The sequence below is a fragment of the Sorex araneus genome, chromosome 2 (genome assembly GCF_027595985.1).
Source record: "Sorex araneus isolate mSorAra2 chromosome 2, mSorAra2.pri, whole genome shotgun sequence".
Lineage (NCBI taxonomy): Eukaryota > Metazoa > Chordata > Mammalia > Eulipotyphla > Soricidae > Sorex > Sorex araneus.
This window is the reverse complement of record NC_073303.1, coordinates 357,718,522-357,739,020: the sequence shown is the minus strand read 5'-3', so window position 1 is coordinate 357,739,020 and position 20,499 is coordinate 357,718,522. Positions and strand designations below refer to the sequence as shown.

Sequence of the window (20,499 nt, the reverse complement as noted above, 5' to 3'; positions counted from 1 at the left end):
TCCCACTCTGGCCACGCCACTGCCAGCGTCACCAGACCGGGTGCCAGGACACGTGTGGGACGGTGGCCACCCTCGCTGGCCAGGTGAGAGGTGCCCAACACCAGCCGGCTGGGGGTGCGGGAGGGAGGGAGGGGGCCTGGGGTGAGCCGACTCGGGGGCCGGGAAAGGGGAGCAGGAGGGAGGGGGTCAGGGCAGGAAGGACGGAAGGTGGCGGGGTGGGGGGCATGGCTCCTGGTGGTCTCTCTGCTTTTTTGGGGGGCATGTGTGGCTGGGCCACGCCTGGTGGTGCTCGGGGGTCTGTCTGTGTCCCCATTCACCGTACTTCCTCCTGCACTCCATGCCCCCTGGGGCTCTCCCAGCCCTGGACGGGCCACGGCAATTCTCTGAGTCCCGTCCCGTGTGCCCATGGGTGCTGGATGGACAGTGTGCTGAGTCCTGCCTGGGATGGACGTTCGGCCGGAGGCCCGTGGGCTGGGCGGCTCTCCGCGCAGAGGAAAGCCTGACCCGGCTGGACCCTGGGCGGGCCCCTGCCAGCCGCCCTGCCGGCTGGGTGCGTCCCGCGGGGGGCCTGGCTGGGCTCCCTGTGGGCTTTAGCCGAGGTCTAGAAATCCTGCCCCATCCCGGCCCTTCTCAGGGGAAAAAGAGAAAAGTAAACCCCAAGCCCCGGCCACGCACGGCTGGTCCTGTCCCCGACTCCCCCAGGCTTGGCTGGCCGAGGCTGACAAGCCGCCCCGCCCCGGGACATTCCGGCCCGTGAGGAACACGCCCGACGTGCAAATCCCTCAGGTAATGCGGGAATTCGTCACCAGGGGAGCGCGGGGCCGTCCAGGAACGGGAACCTGACCGCGGAGCAGGGGGCTGGCCAGCGCCGGCTCGGGTTACCGAGCGGGGACTCTCCCGGCTGGCAGGGAGGGTCTGGTGCTGAATAGAGCCCCCTGGGGCCTCCAGATGGCCCCGCGTCTAGACAGCGGCAGGGGCTCCTGCAGCCGCAATCCCGGCACCCAGACATCCCGCAGCCCTGAACGGAAACTCAATTTGCATGACAACTCCCGTGAAGTACCAAGTCCGCAGAGGGGAGGGTTCCCTGGGGGGCAGGGCCCCTCGCGGCCACGGTTCCCTGAGCAGATGCTACCCCATACCTGGTCTGACCCTCAGGTCACCAGTCACGGGCCAGGGCAGAGAGTGGCTGGCAAGGGGCGCGGTGCCCGTGCCCCACCTAACGTGCACTTGTCCATTCCCTGCTCACGCGAGGGGACCCACCATGGGGGAGGGGGAGGAGGGGCGGGGGAGCGGCGGGGTGGGGGGTGTGGAGGCGGAAGGAGCCCCACAGGGGCCGAGCGTGAAGGAGAGCCACCCAGGACTCTCCTGGCCCCGGAAGTGATTTCAGGGAGGGCAGTGGACAGTCTTTCCCACTGGAAGCCCTGCCCTGCTCTGACCCAGCTTAGCAGAGCCGTGCCCGATGGCGCCACCTCACGGGGGACATGCTGGTGGGGGGGAGAGGAGGAGGAGGAGGAGGAGGAGGAGGAAGGAGGAAAGAGGAGGAGGAGAGGTCAAAGCCCAGAGCCTGGCGAAGGCCAAGGGCCAGCGAAGCCTCTTATCATGAACAGAAAGAGGGAAAGGCTGGTTAAACACTGAGAACCTATAAAATTATATGGCGCCCTGTAACCATGGCAGGACACAAACACGGCCCACAGGGCCACTCACCCCAGGGCCTTGGGGGGGCCCTTTTCTCCCTCCCGTAATTAATGGGGCAAGGGTGAATCTAGGAGAATCCTGAGATAGGCTCGGCCTGCAACATTCTGGCAGGTGGGGGCGCCTCTGTGCACATACACGCATGCATGTTTGTGTGTATGTGTGTGAGTACGTGTGTGTGCATGTATGTGTCAGTGTATGTGCATGCATACTTGTATGTGAGTCATATGTGCATGTCTGTGTCTGTGTACGTGTGTGCATATGTGTGCATGTGCGTGTATGTGTGTGTGTGCATGTGCGTGAGTGTCTGTGCCTGTATGTGTGTGCGTGAGTGCATGTGTGCATGTATGTCATGTGTGTCTGTGCGTATGTGTGTATGTGTGCATGTGTGTGCTTGTGTCATGTGTGTCTGTGTGTGCATGTATATGTGTATCTGCATATATGTGCACGTGTTACGTGTCTGCATATGCATGTGCATGCATGTGCGTGTCCATGCATGTGTGTGCATGTGTGAGCATGTGTCATGGGTATCTGTGTGTGCATGTGTGTGCATGTGCATGTATGTGTGTGCGTGTGTGAGGCGGGCGGGCCAGCAGCCGGAGGTTACCTGGAGCATGTTGAGAAGCAGGCTGCGGAACTTGGTCCCCTCCACCATGAAGAGCGCCATCTTGTCGCAGAGCTTGGCGGCGGTGACGGCGAAGCTGCGGTCGGACACGGCCTTCTGGTAGATGGCGCGCACCATGTCGCCCAGCCGCTCCTCGGAGTCGGTGGAGCTCTGGGCCTCCTCCATGAAGGTGCTGAGCTTGGCGTCCACGTCGCCGCTGTTGTCCCGCATGCTGCTGAGGATGTCGGCCAGCCGGTCCGTCTTGCTCTGCTGCAGGGCGCTGCCCTCCAGCCTCACGTCCTCCTGGGCCTGGGGGGACACCGGGCGCCTGAGTGGGGCCGCGGCCCCCCGCAAGGACCCCTCATCTTCTTGAGCACGGGGCCCCAGCCCTCCGGGAGCGCTGGCCTTGACGCGGGCCCTTGGGCTCTCTGCTGACCTCCTCATGGGTCAGTGGCGCCCTGGGCCCGTCCTTCTGGAGAGTTCTAGCTCTGCCCCAGGACCCCTGCAAGCACTGTCTGCTGGTTCAATCTAGGAGGGCGGGAACGGGACTTAGAGAAGATGGAATAACCAGCCTGAAGAGAAAGTGCGGGCAGGAAGGCGGGTCAGAGGGTCCCTCCTGAGTGGTCCCAGGCTGTCCCGGGAGTGGCCACTTGGTCTGGGGCCCTCGGCACCTCCAGACGAGAAGGGCTCCCTGGGGTGGGGAAGGGCCCTTGGCTCGGGCTCCCGGTCCTAAGGACACCGTGTCACTCCAGGAATCCTCCCGGGGCCCAGGAGCCTGCACTTTGGGGGTGGGGCGTGGGGGGAGGTTGCTGACCAATGCAACCTCTTTGCTCCTGACTGAGACTGGGACCAGACTGGGAGGAAGGAAATGTACCGAAACTGGACAGACAGTACAGAGTTTGCTTTGCGGGGCTTAATTCTGGGCACCACTTAGGTGTGGTTCCCTGAGCCCACCAGGAGCGAGCCTGGAGCACAGAGCCAGGAGTTTTCCCTGAGCAAGAGCTAGGAGTTTTCCCTGAGCTCAGAGCCAGGAGTTTTCCCTGAGCACTGAGCCAAAAGTGAGCCCTGAGCACTGAGCCAAAAGTGAGCCCTGAGCCCAGAGCCAGGAGTGATCCCTGAGCACAGAGCCAGAGCAAGCCCTGAGCACAGAGCCAGAAGCAAGCCCTGAGCACAGAGCCAGGAGTTTTCCCTGAGCATCCAGCCAGGAGTAGCCCAACGGCCGTCCTCTTGCATGTAACATCTGTGCTTTCCAGCCTGCTGGGCTTCTCCCCAGCCTTCCCACACCCATTTTACAGGTGTGAAGACTGTGGCTCAGAGACATCAGGGCACTGGCCCGAGGTCACCTCGCCTGGGCCAGGCAGCAGGAGGCGTGACCAACCTGCTGGACTCGGAAGTCCGCATTGCACCCCCTGTGGGTGGAGCCGGAAATGACTGGTTCAATAACCTTCGGGGGGGGGTCTCCAGGGGCCAGCTTATGGGGGCTTCCCAGGCAGGCCTGGGGGGGTGCCAGCCTCACTCCTGGGCACCGCATGGCTAACTGCGCCCGACGCTTCACCGCGAGAGCCCATCAGCGTGGGTGGATTCAGGGCCCGCGGTGGCAGGGCCCACCTGGCAGTGCTCAGGGGCCTCAGTGCCAACCCGCAGTGCCCAGAAGGTCCTGTGGTGCCGGGTGCCAGCTGGGCACCGGGACGTGCCAGCCACGCGTTCCTGGCCGCCGGGGACAGGGCTGTTAGGAGGCCCTCGCAGTGCGGGGCAGCGTGTGGACGCTGCGAGAGCGAGGGCCTCCTTAAACCGTGTCCCCGCCCCCCCCCCCCGCCCACACCCCGCCCTGCTTCTCCCCAGGCGGCCGAGCAGAACCAGGCCCTGCTGCACCCCTCCGTCCCCCTCGGTCCTTGCCTCTCCCTCCGCCCCGCTCCCGGGCCTTCACTTTGGGGGAGCTGGGCTGGCTGGCAGGGGGCGGGCCCCTAACGCCGACTCCGCCCCCAGGACCCCTTCTGGAGGGGAGCGGGTAGGGGGGGCCTTTACCGGAGCTTTGTCCTGGAGTCTCAGCTGCAGCCGGTCCTTGGAGGACTGCAGCAGGGTGACCCTGCGCTGCTCCCCGAGTCTCTCGGGGCCCCCACAGTCTCTGCGCTTCGACTCGGCCTCGGGTGCTCCCGGCTGGGGCGGCAGCAGCCGTTCAGAGGGGGCGGGAGCCAGGCCCTCGGGGCTGCGGGGCGGCTCCAGGCCGCAGGGCCCGGCGTCTCCAGGGGCGTCCTCGGCCTTGGGGCTGTCCAGGGCGAGGGTCTCTTTGGCATGGCGGTGGGTGCTGGGCTCCCCCTTGTCCCCCGGCGGGTGCTTGGTGCCGCTGTGGTGCCAGCGGCGGTTCTGGCTGTAGCCGTGATGGGTGGGCCGCCCTGAGGAGTGGGGGGCCGAGCCCCCCTGGTAGGATTTCTGGTGGTCCCTGCCGTGTTTGGTGCTGCCCGGCTGGTGGTCACCGTGCTGCTGGGGCTTGTTGCCTCCTGGGGGTCTCTGCTGCCGCCTGCAAGTCAAAGAGGAAAGACAGACGTGGGCAGGGGGCCTGGGGAGGAACTTGCAGAGACATTCGTCACCCGTTCCTTCATGCCAATAGATCGCTGCGGTGCTGGGACTCGAACCTGGGGCCTCGGGCATGCCAGGTAGGGCTTTTTTTTTTTTTTTTTTTTTTTGCTTTTTGGGTCACACCCGGCGATGCACAGGGGTTACTCCTAGCTCATGCACTCAGGAATTACTCCTGGCGGTGCTCGGGGGACCATACGGGATGCTGAGAATCGAACCCAGGTCGGCCGCGTGCAAGGCAAATGCCCTCCCCGCTGTGCTATCGCTCCAGCCCCCCTGGTAGGGTTTTTGCTCGACGCCCGCAGGCCAGCTCTGCCACTGGGGGCCAAGCAGAGCCCGCCTGGGGATCAAGCCTCCACTCAAAATAAGACTTCTGTTTTGTTTAGCGTTGGGGCCACAGCCGCCTGTGCTCAGGGGTCAATCCTGGAGGCAAGGGCGCAGATGTGATGCCGGGGGTCACACCGGAGTCGGCTGTGAGCAAATCAAGTGCCACCCCCACTGTCCTATGTCTTCACCCTCAAATAAGTCTTTTATTCCCTCATTAGAATGCCCGACCCACCGAAACACCCGCCTGGAACAAAATTCCAAAGCCACGGTGGAGGGTCCAGCAAACCTGCTGTCCACCCAGCAGGCGTGGGAGAGACTCGCGCCAGCTCCCCAGACTGGCTTGAGTAATGGCACAGCGCGTGTGACAAGGGCTCTTCAGCACGACGAAGCTGCTGTCATTTGTTCGAGAGCTTTCATTTTGGTTTTTTTTTCTGTCCTTTGGTATTTTACCCTCAAATGCACCAATATGCTTGAAGAACGTGTGAGGGACTGGATTGGGTGTCCCCCTGCCCCCTAATTTGTGGAACCCCCTCCCCTATAGTACCTCAAACTGTGACTGTCTCTGTAAACAGGGTTTCTATTTACGATTTAAATTTTTTTTTCTATTTTGGGCCACACCTGGCGTTGTTCAGGGACGCTTGTGGCACAGTGTTTGGGGGTCACTTCTGGAAGCACTCGGGGGACCAACGTGGACCCACTGGGCATAATAGAACGTCGGGTTGGTCACATGCGAGGTAAGTAAGTATACATCTCTCTGGCCCCAAGACTTCGCAAATAAAAGTAGTTCTAGGGCTAGAGTGACAGGATAGTGGGTAGGGTGTTTGCCTTGCACACAGCTGACCCGGGTTCGATTCCTCTGCCCCTCTCAGAGAGCCTGGCAAGCTACCGAAAGTATCCCACCCGGAAGGCAGAGCCTGGCAAGCTCCCCGTGGCGTATTTGATATGCCAAAAACAGTAACAACAAGTCTCACAATGGAGACATTACTGGTGCCCACTCGAGCAAATGGATGAGCAACAGGACGACAGTGCTACAGGGCCAGGAGTAACCCCTGAAGTGTTTCTGGGCTGAGGCATCTTCAGCACAGAGCCCGGGTCTCTGGGGCCAGAAGGTCCCGTTTGCCACTGGGCTGCCAGCCAGCTTCCTCCTCTTCACCTTCCTGGGGTCCCTTTACTCGTTTCCTCTGCCTCTTGTTTTGGTTTTGGGGCCACACTGTGCACACTTGGAGGCTCCTCCCGCTGGGGTTGGGGGGGTCACACCTGCAGGGCGGGGTGGGTGGAACAGAACCACGGGCTCCTGCGGCAAAGCAGGCTCTCAGCCTCCGAGCATCCCTCGGGCCAGAATCCTCCGTTTCTTCCCCCTTTCGGTGAGGTCCACCACGGGCCCTTCCTCCCCCTCTTTGTCTTGTGAGCGTGAGTAATTCGTTAAGGCCAGAGAAGAAACTCGGAAATTCCCTGGCAGATAATGCCCGATTTTTCACAACTTCTGTCATCCTTATTTAGAATCTCAGTGGCGCCTGCAGTTCTGGCCGGGGAACGGCCCCCAAGGACGGCCGTTCCCAGCATCTGTCTCGAGCCCGACTCCCCACTTCCCACTTGCTGCGGCAGGGATTTCCCTCTCCCCACCAACATCCTCCCCCAGGAGCAAGGAGCCAGAGGAAGCTGTCTCCACCTGCAGGAGGAAATCGGCCACTTCGACGAGGCCAGTCGGAGCCCAAGGTACTGAAGGACGCAGGCTGAGAATGGGGCAGAATCATGTGTTGATGCCACGGGTGCCACAAAGAAGCCACGAGAGAAGAGCCATGGGAGAGAAGCTAAGAGAGAGACCACGAGGAGCTGGAGCCATAGCACAGCGGGTAGGGCATTTGCCTTGCACGCGGCCGACCCTGGTTCGATTCCCAGCATCCCATATGGTCCCCTGAGCACCGCCAGGAGTGATTCCTGAGTGCATGAGCCAGGAGTAACTCCTGTGCATCGCCGGGTGTGACCAAAGAATCAAAAAGCAAAAAAAACAAGAGAGAGACCACAAGAGAAGCCATGGGGGAGAAGCTCCAAGAGAGAAGCCACGAGAGAGAAGCCACGAGAGACCACGAGAGAAAAGCCCTTGTTGGCGCAGCTCCCACGGGAGGTCACAGACTCACATGCGTGGGGTTCTATCCTCCACGTCTCGAGGCTAATGGACTCGAGGTGGGCAGTGCGGGTCGGGGGTTGGAGGGCAGAGGAGACGGGCACTCCCCGGCCCCCCCAGGGCCCCAGTGCCAGGAGTACCCAAGGCCAGTGTGTGTGGGGGGGGGACAGGCCCCTCTCCTCTCTCCTCTGCTCAGGCCTGGCTCGGAGCCCCTTCCTCCGGCTGCTCCCCCTTCCTTCCCGCTTCCAGGATGAGGGGCGTCCGGCTGTCCCTCATGGGCCCTGGCTCCCCTCTGGCCAGGCCCACCCCGTGACCCAGCCACCCCCTGCAGTGAGATGCCGCATTCCCCGTGGGGGCCCAGGCCGGGCTAGCGACCAGCTCTGAGGGAATGGCGGGGGTGCTGGCTCGGGGGGCGTGGGGTGGGCCGTGGCTGCTGGGCTGGAGGTCCCCGCTCCTGACCGCAGCAGAGAGAAGCCACCCCAGCCTCGGCAGGTGACGCCACAGTGACGCTGGAAGGCGGCTCGCCGGCCTAGTCGGTGGGCTTCGATCCGGAAGGCAATCCAGTCAGAGCTGAGAACGGGGGGCAGCAGTAAGAAAGGCCCCCGCCAGGCTCTCCCCTCCCGACAGGCCTCCTAGCCCGGGACAGTCGCAGGCCAGCGAGGGTCCTGCCCCCACACGGGCGGCCACAGCGGGAGACGCAGGGGAAGCTGGGAAGCCGGGGAGCACTGGGCTCCAGCCCCAGGCCCAGAGCACAGGAACCTCAGCCCGACACCGAGGGAAACGAAGACAGACGCCGGGAACCCCTGGGGTCAGGCCCCCCAGAGATCCCGGCCGAGGAAAGCAGACCCCGGGGGCCAAGCAGGGGACACTGGAGCCAGTAGAGGGCCAGGGCCAGGGCGAGGCGCCTCGTGCAGGGGCGAAAGGAGAGGCCTGGGCCCCGTGTTGGGGGGAGGGGGGATCCGGATCCCCACAATCAACTCCAACTTCTGACGCTTCCGAGTCTTGCCTGCAAATCTCGCACGCGATTCCCAAGAAGCCACGAGCACAGGAAAACCACTCCCGCACCAACAGACAAGTACATGGGGCAGAGAGCGGCCAGGGACACGCGGGACAGTGGGCACTGGGGGCCTGGCCTTGCCCACCACCCACCGCCCCAGCGTCCCTCATCTGTTCCTGAGTTTTGGGGAAGGGGACCCTCCAAGCAGTGCTCGGGGCGCTGGGGGACACTCTGCTTGGCAAACTGGGCCAGGCAGGCAGGGTCATGTTTGGGCCTGGCGAGACGCCAGAGGGACCCCCACGCCCCACCCCCCCGGCCCACTTCCTGCATGTCCTCGATGTCGGCCCCTCACTGCCCCGCTGTCCCGGAACACACAACACTGAGACAGACTGAGAAGTACCCTCCCCCCTCCGTCCCTCCGTCCTCTGCCGGGGGAAGATTCTGAGGGGCGGGGCCTGGGCTGCAGCCCGCAGCACCGGTGTCCCCCCACCCCGACCCGGCTTCCCCGCTCTCCGGCCATTCACAGACCCCAGGGGACCGGGGAGGTGCTTGGGGCCTGCGCCACCCCTGGGACACAGTTTGGAGCAGCCACCGGGCACAGAACAGTCCCCAGCCTGCTCCTCAGCCTCGGGTCTCTGGGGAGGTGCTCCCCGGCGGGGGTGCCAGGAAGAAGATTAATATTCCATTTGCACAGCTGGTAACGCCTGCTGAGGGGAAGAATTCTCTCCCCTTCTCTTTCCTTCTGAGAATGGAAATTGTCAGCGGGCTTTTTTCCATCGCTCATTTACTTCCTTCTTCCTTCTGTGGGCTCTGAGATCAGATGTCTTGGTTCACTCGCGCTTTTTGTTAAGAAAGAAAGAGAGAAAGAAAGAAAGAAAGAAAGAAAGAAAGAAAGAAAGAAAGAAAGAAAGAAAGAAAGAAAGAAAGAAAGAAAGAAAGAAAGAGAAGAAAGAAAAAGAAAGGAAAGAAAGAAAGAAGAGAAAGAAAGGAAGGAAGGAAGGAAGGAAGAAAGAGAGAGAAAGAAAGAAAGAAGAAACAGAAAGAGAGAAAGAAAGAAAAAAGAAAAAGAAACAGAAAGAAAGAAAGAAAGAAAAAAGAGAGAAAGAAAGAAAAAAGAGAGAAAGAAAGAGAGAAAGAAAGAAAGAATGGAAGGAAGGAAGAAAGGAAGAAAGAAAGAAAGGAAGAAAGAAAGAAAAAGAGAGAAAGAAAGAAAGAAAAAAAGAAAAAAGAAAAAGAAACAGAAAGAAAGAAAGAAAGAAAAAAGAGAGAAAGAAAGAAAAAAGAAAGAGAGAAAGAAAGAGAGAGAAAGAAAGAAAGAAAGAAAGAAAGGAAGGAAGGAAGAAATAAAGAGGAAGAGAGAGAGAGGAGAGAGAGAGAGAGAGAGAGAGAGAGAGAGAGAGAGAGAGAGGGAAGGAAGGACCTCAGAACACCACAGCTGCATTTGGGGAGATGGAAGTTGGCAAAATTACTTTGGACTTTTTTCCCTAAAAGAAAAGGTTGTCATGGCAGGCCAAGGGCAGACAAACATCCCTCTGCTGGTTTCTTATTTCATAACGGTTCCCGAGCCGATACTCGCTGGCTCCTGGGTTTCTGGTGCTCTGGGGGCCTGCGCTTGACCACATAATTTGTAGGTCTGCTTCGAACTCTCTGCGAGCTGGATTCCTAGGGCGGGCGGCTTGGGAACTCCGCCGGGTCCTATTTCCCGCTTTCAGGCAGGGCAAAGATTCTGGCTTCCCGGGAGCCCCTGGTCCCGCCCCGTCCAGTCCTGTCTGTCTGTCTGTCTGTCTGTCCGTCTCCAGCCCCGCTCACCTCACCCGGCCTGGGGCGGGAGCAGGAGCAGCCAGGGCCTTGGGGGCTGCTGCTGGCTCCTCTCTGGGGTCTGCAGGGTGGCGGGCGGGGTAAGGAGGAGGAGCAGAAGGGCCTTGCCCCGGCCTTTCCCCCTCCCGGAGGATGGGCTCAGCCCCCCTCTCTGGTCAGGGCTGCGGGGCAGGAGAGAAACCCCTTCCCGCCGCTGGCGGCTCCTTCTTGCCGTGTGACTGCCCCCCGCTGAGCCTGTGCAAAGTCCAGGGGGCTGGTCGCCTGGTCCCCTCACCTCTGTGGGTCTCTGCTCTGTGTGTTGGGGGCGGGGGGGGGGAGCCCACGTGGTGCGCCCAAGTCACAGCAGGACATCTCACCCCCGAGGAAGCCGGCTTCAGAGACGGTGCCCCGCTCCCCCGCCAAGGCCCACCCGAGCTTCGGGTGGAAGCTACCGCCGGAGCTACACAGGACGAGTCGCCACTGGGTAACGATTTATCTTAGTGGTCCTGGGCGGACGGGGCAGCCCAGCCTCCCAGCTGCTGTCCCCGAGCCTGGTCCCTGACAGATGGCCGGACCCCCGCCCTGCACCTGGCCGGCTCGCAGCTCTCTCTGCAGGTTCAGAGTCGAGGAGGGAGTAATTCAACACCCAGCACCCAGCACCCAACACCCGGAGCGGGCACAGACCCCACTGCCAGGCTGGGCGCTCGGGAGCCCGGGCCCGGCGCTGCCCTTTGATGGGAGGGACCAGGCAGCGGAGAAACCCCCTCAGGGGTCGAGCAGGCGAGGGTAGGGCTGGAGACAGTGTGTGCCGGGACCCCGCCCAGCTGGGCCTCACCCACGGCGCCCCGGGTGGCCTGTGCCCGTGGTCCCCTGGGCAGTGCGGGCGGCAGTGAAGGTACCCGGCTGGGGCGGTCCTTGGGATGGCTCGGACCCCCTTCCTGAACCCCATGTGGGACTCAAAGCGGCCTTATGCCCCTGGGGAAGCCCCTTCCGTGTCCCCCCCGGCCCCTAATGTGGTTACAGCAGGAGGCCCATGAATGTCCCTGTCTGCCCTTAAAAGCACCCGATTCTCCTCGAGGGGCCAGAGGGGGGCTCTCTGCTGGGGGCCCCAGGGCCTGGCGGTGAGGGGCAGTTGGCAGGGATGCACTGGGGAGGTCGACGCAGCCTGGACTGGTCGAGCTTCAAGTCCACCTGGAGGGCCAGGCGCAGCCCCATGGCCAGGGACAGGCACGCGGCAGGCTCTGTCCCCTCTGGCCCAGGGGCCACTTGCCATTCCCCTGGACGGGGTCTGAGTCTAGCTCCCCTGCTGGCCCTGGGAGGCTTAAGGGGGCTCCAGGGAGGGGGTCTGAACTTGGTGAGCAGCTGCAAGCACCAGGCGCCCCTGTCTGAGCCGGGGGGCGAGTGATGGAGACCCCGACCCACCACAGGCCTGGCCGGAGCCTGGGGTGGGGGGGAGAGTAGGGGGATGTGGGGGTCCCTGGCTGGGAGGGTCTGGATGGGGCTTCGGAAATGTGGGCTCAGTGCGTCTGGGGAGACCCATTTCCAGCCTTCTGCCCCCTCCTGCTTCGTCCTGCGGGTGGGCGCGGGCACTTGGGGGTCCTGGCAGTGCCCCGGCGAGTTCAGACACGGGTGCAGCCCCCGCCACGGGCCGCAGGCAAATTCCCTTCTCTGGGGGGGTGTAAGAAGAGGCTCTGAGTGGGGTGGAGCAGACGAGGCGCCTCCAGGGGGTCTTCCCAGCCCCACTCCCGAGGGCAGGCGCCCCCATGCCTGCCTCTGCCGGCACCAGTTCTCTGAGCAGCGCCTGCAGCGTGTCCAGGAGCAAGGGGGGCGCACGTGATGCTCCCGGCGGCGCCCCCTTGGTGGGGAGGGGTCCCTGGCCCTCTGCTCTCCTGGCTGGGCGGAGGGGCGGCACGAAGCAGCCCAGCCTGGGCTGCCGGGGTGGCACCGACGGGAGATGCTCTTTCCGCCCTGGGCGGCCGCGGGCATTCCAAGAACCCGGGCCCGGTGCCTTCCCGGCAGCGTGAGGTCAGGGGTGAGCCAGCCTGAGCTGCCAAGAGAAGCCTCGCCCTTCCGGCCGGCCCCGCCCTGCGGCCTCTGGGGCCCGTCCACGCAGCCCCGGGGAGGCTGGGCCTCCCCCTGCTCCAGGCTCGCTCGCTCGCTGGGGGCGGGTGGGACAGTCTCGGCCAGGGTGTGCCCGGTCCTGGCTCAGTCCTGGGAATCCGGGCCCGGGAGACAGATCAGGCCACGCCGCCTCCCCCGCCCGCTTTTCCGACGGGGGCCCGGGGAGGTGTGGCTGGCTGGCGGGGCGAGCCACCCCCCCCCCAGCGCCTGTGACCCGGGCGGGCTCAAGCCCAGAGGCAGTGAGTGTGGTAGTTCACGGCACAGGCCACTCTCTTCCCGAGTCTCTGCGTCTTGTTCCGAGTCACATATGACTGGCCAGAATTTCAGGGGCAAATGACACCGAATGGCACCTCCGTGGGTGAAACTGCCGTCACCTCGCTGCTAAAGTTCCGGGGCCACCCGCCCCCTGGAAGTTCCCTGGGCTCATGCCTCATCCCACTTTCACTGAGCCTAGGAGTTACCCTTGCTTTTATTTTATGAAAACTTTTGTTCGAGCGGGCACCAGGAACGTCTCTCACTGAAACTTATCATTATTTATTATTGTTAGTGTTATATTGGCTTTTGGGTCGCACCCACCCATGCTCAGGGGTCACTCCTGGCTCTGCACTCAGGAGTTACTCCTGGCAGGGATTGGGGGGACCATAGGAGATGCCGAGGATCGAACCTGGGTCGGCCACGTGCAAGGCAAGTGCCCTCCCTGCTGGACCATCGCTCCGGCCCCTGCCCGTGTTAGTTGTAAAGCTGCAACGCCAAGTTAGTGACTGAAACACCGAGTTAGTGTTGACCCTGATTACGTACGTCAGCGGCAGTGAGGTGAGACCAGGTAAGGAAACCGAGGCTGGGGGCAGAAGCAAAAAAAAATCCAGGCCGTGCCACCTCCGGCTTTTGCTCCACTCTGGCCTAGGAGGGTTCACTTTTGGACACAGCTTCTCACCGTCAAAGCCCTCACCGCCAAATACAACCACCATCCCAAGGGAGCACTGTCCCAGGCGTCCCCAAGCCTTGGGCGCCACCTCCCGTGATGTCTTTGGCGCAGCACACAACTGCCGGAAGGATTTGTGGAAAGGGCGGTTTCCACGGCCTCTCCCAGCACCCCACAGCTGCCCCCCGGCCGACACCAGGGAGGCAGGAGGGAGGCAGCCCGGCTTCAGTGCTGGGAGCACCACCAGCTGCACCCCTGCCAACTCCTCTAAGAGGGCCATCCACATGGAGCTCAGCTCGTCCCGGGGCTGCTAGGGACCTGTGGCCATCTCTTACCCCTGACTTGTCCAGGCGGCAAATACCCCTCTTCCAGGAGGTCCCTGGGGTCTACGCAGAGCTCTAGAGACGGTATGGGGCAGAGACAGCTTGAGAAACCAGGCGAGGGGCCTCAGCTGCTGGTTAGCCCCCCAAGCAAAAACTCCTGGCAGAGCTCAGGGGGCCACAGACAAGGGTGGGCGGGCACGGGAAGGGGGTGTGGGGCTGGGGTGGCGGTCTCTCCAGTTGCCCACCATCTCCTGGCAAACCCTGGCCGCCTCCCGGGACAGCTGCCTCACCCCAGGTCAGCTGACCCTGAGGCCCGCTGTCCCCAGACTCGAAGTTTCCCAGTGGGAAACGTGTCAGCTGGGCAGCGTCCTCCCGTGGGCCCTGCTGCTCACAAGGGCGGGAACAGGATGGGGGGGTCTCGGGAGAAACGCTCGGCAGCCCCCCAGCAGCCGGGCCCAACCCCAACACAGGGGACACGATGCCCTGCAGGTGGATCGCTGGCCTGGAATCTTCAGACTGCAAGGGGGGCCTGGGCCCGAGCATGTAGTCAGAGCCTGAGGGTGACTCTCGGGGCCCCCAAGCACGCTCAGGGCACACAATCTAACCGTCACCTCGTCCTTGCCAGCGAGAGCTGGCTGGGACCCTCCACAGGAGTGACGGAAGCAGAAAATCACTTGTCACCCACCATCAAAGTAACTGTCTCGGGCAAGGAGCGTCCGTGGGGGCGAGATGGGGCGAGCTGGAGGGAAGAGCGTGTGGGAGGAGTCTCAGGTGTCCCCGAAGTGGCTCCTCCATGACAGAGGGGTAGGCATGACTCGGTGGGCAGGCCCGGCAGGCCCCCCTTCACCAAATGCCAGGTTGGCGTGGCCCTCTGATACGATGCACGGAGCTCACAGAATCCCCCAGGACCCCGCGACTCTGAGTGGTGGCAACATCCTAGTGAAGCCCCGGACGAAGGTCCTCGCGCACACGTGTGTTTGTTTGGGCCACACCCGGTGGTGCCCGGGGCTCCCTCCTGGCTCTGTGCTCAGGGGTCCCTCCCGGCTGTGCTCTGGGAATCAGACTCGGGGCCAGGGCTGCATGAGGCCAGAGCGTTCCCCGCCGCACTCTCTCCCGGCCCCTAAGGTGTCGCGCTTTCAGAAATCAGTCTCCTGAGATGTGTCCGGGTGGGGGCTTTCCCCAGGGTCACGGGAACGGAAGGGATGGGATGGGGATGGAACTGTGCTCTCAGTCACCGCAGGCCCTGGAGGACACGATCCAGTCTGGACCACTGTGGTGGGGAGAGGGCAGGGGGTCTCGGTTGTAGAGAAACACCCTGTGAAGTGTTCGGCACTCAAATGGTTCACTCACCAAACCATCAGGGGAAAAAGGCATATAGGACACGTGTGTGCACAACATGCACACATACACACATGCACATGCACACACACCAGTGCACACACACATGCGCACGCACACATGCACACGCACACACACATGCACACACACATGCGCACGCACACATACACACATGCACATACACATACACACATGCGCACGCACGCATACACATACATGCACACACATGCGCACGCACACATATACACATACACGCATACACACACGCGCATGCACACATACACATACATGCGCACACACACATGCGCACACACACATACACACATGCACACATACACACACATGCACACACACGCACACACACAAACACAGAGCAAATGGAGTAAAAGTTCCTGCTTAAAGAATCTGGGTCAAGGGCACACAGATTCTGTGCAGAATTCTATCAATTTTTCTGCAACTCTGAAATTCTGTCAGAACTGGATGTTTAAAAGAAAAGGACTAATCTCGCTGTCGCCGAATCATGCAGGTGAGCTTGACTCTGGCCCAGATCTCCGCCATTCTCGGGATGGGTCGGGCCGGGCCCCTGCCCTGCCACGAGGCCCAGAGCCCACCTTCTCTGCGTCCTCGGCACACAGACAGCCCGGCCTCACAGCCCCACCGCCAGTCCCGAAGGACACCAGGGTTTTAGAAGGGTCCCAGTCAAACGGCAGACACAGCCGAGCGACACCTGATTCCACAGCACCGAAAGCCCAGCAGGAGCCCAGCAAATTAGATGGGAACATTGTGGGCTCCCAGGAAGCCCCGAGCCTGAAACAGTAACACCCACGGCTCAGCCAGCACCAACAACTCAGTAGGTCCTCAGACAATGACTTCGGCAACTATGTTATGAGATATATGTTGCAACAAAGAGCATAAAGTCTGCTATTTTGTGACTGCTAAGGTGGGGGGGGGGTTGGTGTTGGAACACTGGATCCCTGCAATAAACGTCTAATGAAGAACTCTGTAAGTCATGTTTAAATAAAGTCTCAAACATAAGAAATAATGATAAAGATTGGAAAAATAAATAAATTGGGTGGGAGAGATAACAGAGGGTAGGGCACTTGCCTTGCATGTGGCAGACTCAGGTTTAAGCCCTAACATCCAATCCCTGAGCACTGCAGGGTCTGACCCAAAGCCAAGAAGGGAAGGAAGGAAGGGAAGGAAGGAAGGAAGGAAGGAAGGAAGGAAGGAAGGAAGGAAGGAAGGAAGGAAGGAAGGAAGGAAGGAAGGAAGGAAGGAAGAGAAGGAAGAAGAGAGGGAGGGAGGGAGGGAGGAAGGAAGGAAGGAAGGAAGGAAGGAAGGAAGGAAGGAAGGAAGGAAGGAAGGAAGGAAGAAGGAAGAAGAGAGGGAGGGAGGGGAGGAGGGAGAGAGGGAGGAAGGAAGGAAGGAAGGAAGGAAGGAAGGAGGGAGGGAGGGAGGGAGGGAGGGAGAGAATGGAAGAAAGAAATTAAATCTCAAAGTGACCCATTACCATCCTGTTGGCACTGGTGATAAATTATCCCATAAGCTAAGATTTGACTATACAAAGCATCTAAAGAAACAAAAGCAGAAGACTGATTTTGTGACCTGCCTTTTGAATTTCTTGAATTTGAGTGTCTCCTTAAAATGTATCCCATATGGTCCCCTGAGCACTGCCAGGAATGATTCCTGAGTGCATGAGCCAGGAGTAACCCCTGTGCATCGCTGGTGTGACCCAAAAAGCAAAAACACAAAACAAACAAAAACCCAACTGGTTTGTTTTAGCAATTTTCCTCATTTGTTTCTAAACGACAATACCCATGAGCGTTCCAGAAGCTCTGGAAACTTCCGCAAGCAGTGGGCTGCTGGGGTGTCCTGAACCCTGGGGAGCAGAGGTGGACTCACTTCTTTCCTTTTCGGGTTTGGTGTTGGGGTCCGTCTGGCCCTGTGCCGGGGGATGCTTCAGTGGTACCCAGGGAACGAGCACTGCTGGGGACTGGACTAGGTGCTGGCCAGGCACGCCGGCCACTGCCCCATCTCTGGCTCCTTCTTTTGTCCTTTTATTTCTGGCTGGGGGAGGGGCCCACCCGGCAGTGCTCAGGGGCTACTCCCAGCATGCTCCTGTGTGTAGGTGCCCGGGGGCCCGAGCATCCGGGGACCGACCCTGGCCCTATGGACTGTCCCCGCCCTCCAAGCTCTCTCCCCGGCCCCCAGACGGGCCTTTAAGCAGGAGCGTCCTCGATGCTTCCTGCCTGGAGCCAACAGTCCATTGTGGGCAAAAATTAAATCCTGGGCGAAGAATGAAATAATTTCAAGTTGCGGCGTGGTCAAAACCACCGAAGCACCAGGCGGGAATGATGAAGGCTGAGGCGGGAGTGTGTGGCCTTGAACTGCCTGATTCTGAAGAGCAGGCGACAGCGGTCACTGGGCAGAGCTGGCCGTGGCCAGGACGGGAGCCAGCTGTGGCCAGGACAGGAACCAGCCGTGGCCGGGTGGGGACTCTGCCGTGGCCGGCGGGAACCTGACTCCTGGAGTCAGACCTGAGTTCCAATCATGCTCCCGTGCCCACGGGGCCGGTGTGCATCAGGGCCAGGCTCTTCCTGGCGAATGGGGCGTTGCTGCCCCTCGGGGGACGCTGAATCAAGGTTCTGAGCGTTCCGTGAGCTGTCACGTGTCTATTGCATGGCCCCCTCCCACGCACCCAAAACGGAAGGATCCACCACAGGCTCCCGGGAACTCCGGACTCCTCCCTGCTTACGGCGAGGTGCTCCAACTCCGACTCCGGGCCCTGCCAGCTGCCCTCTTGGAAGTCCAAGCCCCGGAAGTGGCCATGCCTGCCCCGGGACCCCTGTCCACAGCCTGTAAGCAGCCACGCTTTGTGTCGGAAGAGCCCCGGAAGATGGACCGGCCAGTCCAGCAACCGGGGTGAAGGCCATGGGCAGGGATGCCCCACCTCTGAGACAGGCCCTTTGCGTCCCCCAGGGCTCCTCAGGCCCAGGGAGGGCTCTCCTGGCCTCCTGATGGGGGCCGGCCCCTCTCCGCCGCTCCATTCGGACCCCGCTAACACTGCCCATGGGCCCCTCCAGCCCATCAGAAGATGAACCCAGAGGGCTCACGTCGATCGGACCGGCTCTGAGGGGTGCAGGGGGGACTCACGGGATGTCCCAGCCACAGACCACGGGGCAGAAGCAGGTTTCGGGGGACCCACTGCCCAGGCTTCCGGGGACACCGGGCCTTCGGTGACCGCACGGGCCAGCCAGGGGCAAAGCTGGGCCTCTGACCATCCGGGTGGACACAGCTGACCCAGGCCCCTGTCCGGCCTCCTGCCGCCACACGGTGGGAAAGAAGCCGGGGATTAGAGAAGGGCAGACAGTGTCCCGGCCGTGCCTGGCCTCCTCCGTCCCTGGACAGGGGTCATCTGGCGTGTAGGGGCCCCTTGGGGGTGGGGTTAGATGCAGGACAGAGGGTCACGTGCTTGCCTTTCGAGGGGCTGGCCCGGCTTGACCCCGGAGAACTGCCAGCGGTGAGCCCTGAGCACAGAGTCAGGAGTCAGCTCTGGGCGTGGCCAGGCGTGGCCCCTCCCCTGCAAGGAAGGGCGCCCCCTGCCGCTCTGCACACGTGGCTGTGACCCGCTCTCTGCCTCTGTTTCGGGCCGCTAGCGGGTGGTGAGAGACGCCCAGGGCTTCCTCCTGGCTCTGCGCTCAGGGGGCCATATGGGATGCCGGGGATCGAACCCAGGTCTGCCCCAGACGAGGCAAGCGCCCTCCCCGCTGGACTGTCTCTCGGGCCCCGGTCTCTAAGTCTTACTGGCGGCTCCAGCAGCCAATCAGTGAGCCACAGCAGGGCCCTGTCTGAAGCGGCCGGAGGCCACGGTGCGGGGAGCTGGCGTTCCTCTCTGCCTCGCGCCTGGTTGGTGTCTCTGGGCCCTCTACACGCCCCATTTCTGGGCAGTACCTCGAGCGAGTGTGTGGGCCCCTGGGGACGGCCACCCAGGGCAGCACTGGTCATCCGTCCAGGACTCGCCCCACCCGAGCTGTCCTGCTGGGGGCCAGGACATGCCAGGGAGCAGCTGGGCACAGCCGCCCGCTCTCCTGACGCATCTCTTCTCTGGGGGGGAGGGGGGGTCATGGATAACGGGAGGCGACGAGGGGCTTTGCCTGCCAACCCCGAAGCACCCGGGCAGAGAGGCTGCCGAGGCACACAGAGGCGTGCTGGGGGAAGGAGGGTGGCCAGACATCGAGGCTGGGCCAGTCCAGTGAGCTGGACACTGGCTTTGCACGCAGGATGCAGCTCCAGGAGAGATCCCTGAGCACTGAGCTGGGAGCAGCCCCTGAGCACTGTGGGTGTGGCCCCCGAACCAAATCCCTTGAACGAAGTCTGAGGCTCTGAGCAGGAGGGGGGCTATGCGTGCTAAGTGGGGGCGGGGGGGCAGTTCGTAGGGCGGATACGGTTTGGGGGCGCCTGCGGGTGTCAGATTGCAAGTGGACAGTGTGGGAGGGGTGGCGGGGGGGCTGGCACGGTGGCGAGGCTTCTTCCTGCCCGAGCTTGGGCTCTGGTCACCTCCCCCAGGAAGGCCATATGGAGCCAGGCTCGCTGGCCCGCAGCCCGGGCCCGGCAGGGTCCTGACGTCGCACGCTCCTTCCTCTCCAACTCGAGCGGTCCCCACCGGCACAGCCAGAGACGCACCCCCGAGACCCAGCACAGCTCGCGCGTGTGGCTTAGAGACACAGCCAGGAGAATACGGGGAGGGGGAGAAAGGGGGGGGAGGGAGGGAGAGAGACAGAGACAGAGAGGAGTGAAGGAGAGAGGAGGAGAGAGAGCGAGAGGAAAAAAGAGGGAGACAGAGAGAGAGAGGAGAGAGCGAGAGACCGAGGGAAAGAGAGAGAGGGAGAGAAAGAGAGACAGAGAGACAGAGAGAGAGAAGGGAGAGAGAGACAGAGAGAGAGGAGAGGGGAGGAGAGAGAAAGACAGAGAGAGAGACAGAGAGGAGAAAAGGAGAAGACGGGGGGGGGGAGAGAGGGGAGGGAAACAGAGAGAGGAGAGAGGGGCAGAGAGAGAGACTGAGAAGAGAGAGAAGGAAGAGAGAGAGAGAGAGGGAGGGGGAGGGAGAGGGAGAGAGGGGAGGGAGAGGAGAGATGGAGAGAGGGGGGAGAGAGGGAGAGGGACAGAGAGAGGAGAGAGGGAGGGAAGGGGAGAGAGGGAGAGGGACAGAGACAGGGAGGGAGGGGGAGAGAGGAGAGGGACAGAGACAGGGAGAGAGGGAGGGGGAGAGAGGGAGAGGGACAGAGATAGGGAGAGAGGGAGGGAGGGGGAGAGAGGGAGAGGGACAGAGACAGGGAGAGAGGGAGAGGGACAGAGATAGGGAGAGAGGGAGGGGGAGAGAGGGAGAGGGACAGAGACAGGGAGAGAGGGAGGGGGGGAGAGAGGGAGAGGGACAGAGACAGGGAGGGAGGGGGAGAGAGGGAGAGGGACAGAGGCAGGGAGAGAGGGAGGGAGGGGGAGAGAGGGAGAGGGACAGAGACAGGGAGAGAGGGGGGGGGAGAGACTGTCACCCAGGGCCCTCGGGCAGGCGAGTGCTGGGCTCCTCCTTCCCCTCGCAGCAGCTGAGCCAGACAGAGCGGAAGCCCCGGGGACACTGTGGCATCTGCTGAAGGCCCCCCCCCCCCCCCCGCCCCTGCGCAG

At 62.0% G+C, this 20,499-nt stretch overlaps 1 protein-coding gene across 2 annotated transcripts in view; it reads right to left on the bottom strand.

The window, feature by feature from the left end:
- CTIF (cap binding complex dependent translation initiation factor) overlaps window positions 1-20,499 on the bottom strand; it is a 220,656-nt gene that overhangs the window by 84,654 nt on the left and 115,503 nt on the right. For both annotated transcript variants that reach the window (XM_055129445.1, XM_055129446.1), the window contains exons 8-9: window positions 4,322-4,814; window positions 2,300-2,605 (exon numbers count right to left, since the gene is read on the bottom strand). In XM_055129445.1, coding sequence (XP_054985420.1) covers window positions 2,300-2,605; window positions 4,322-4,814 — 799 coding nt within the window. The remainder of the gene's footprint in view (window positions 1-2,299; window positions 2,606-4,321; window positions 4,815-20,499) is intronic.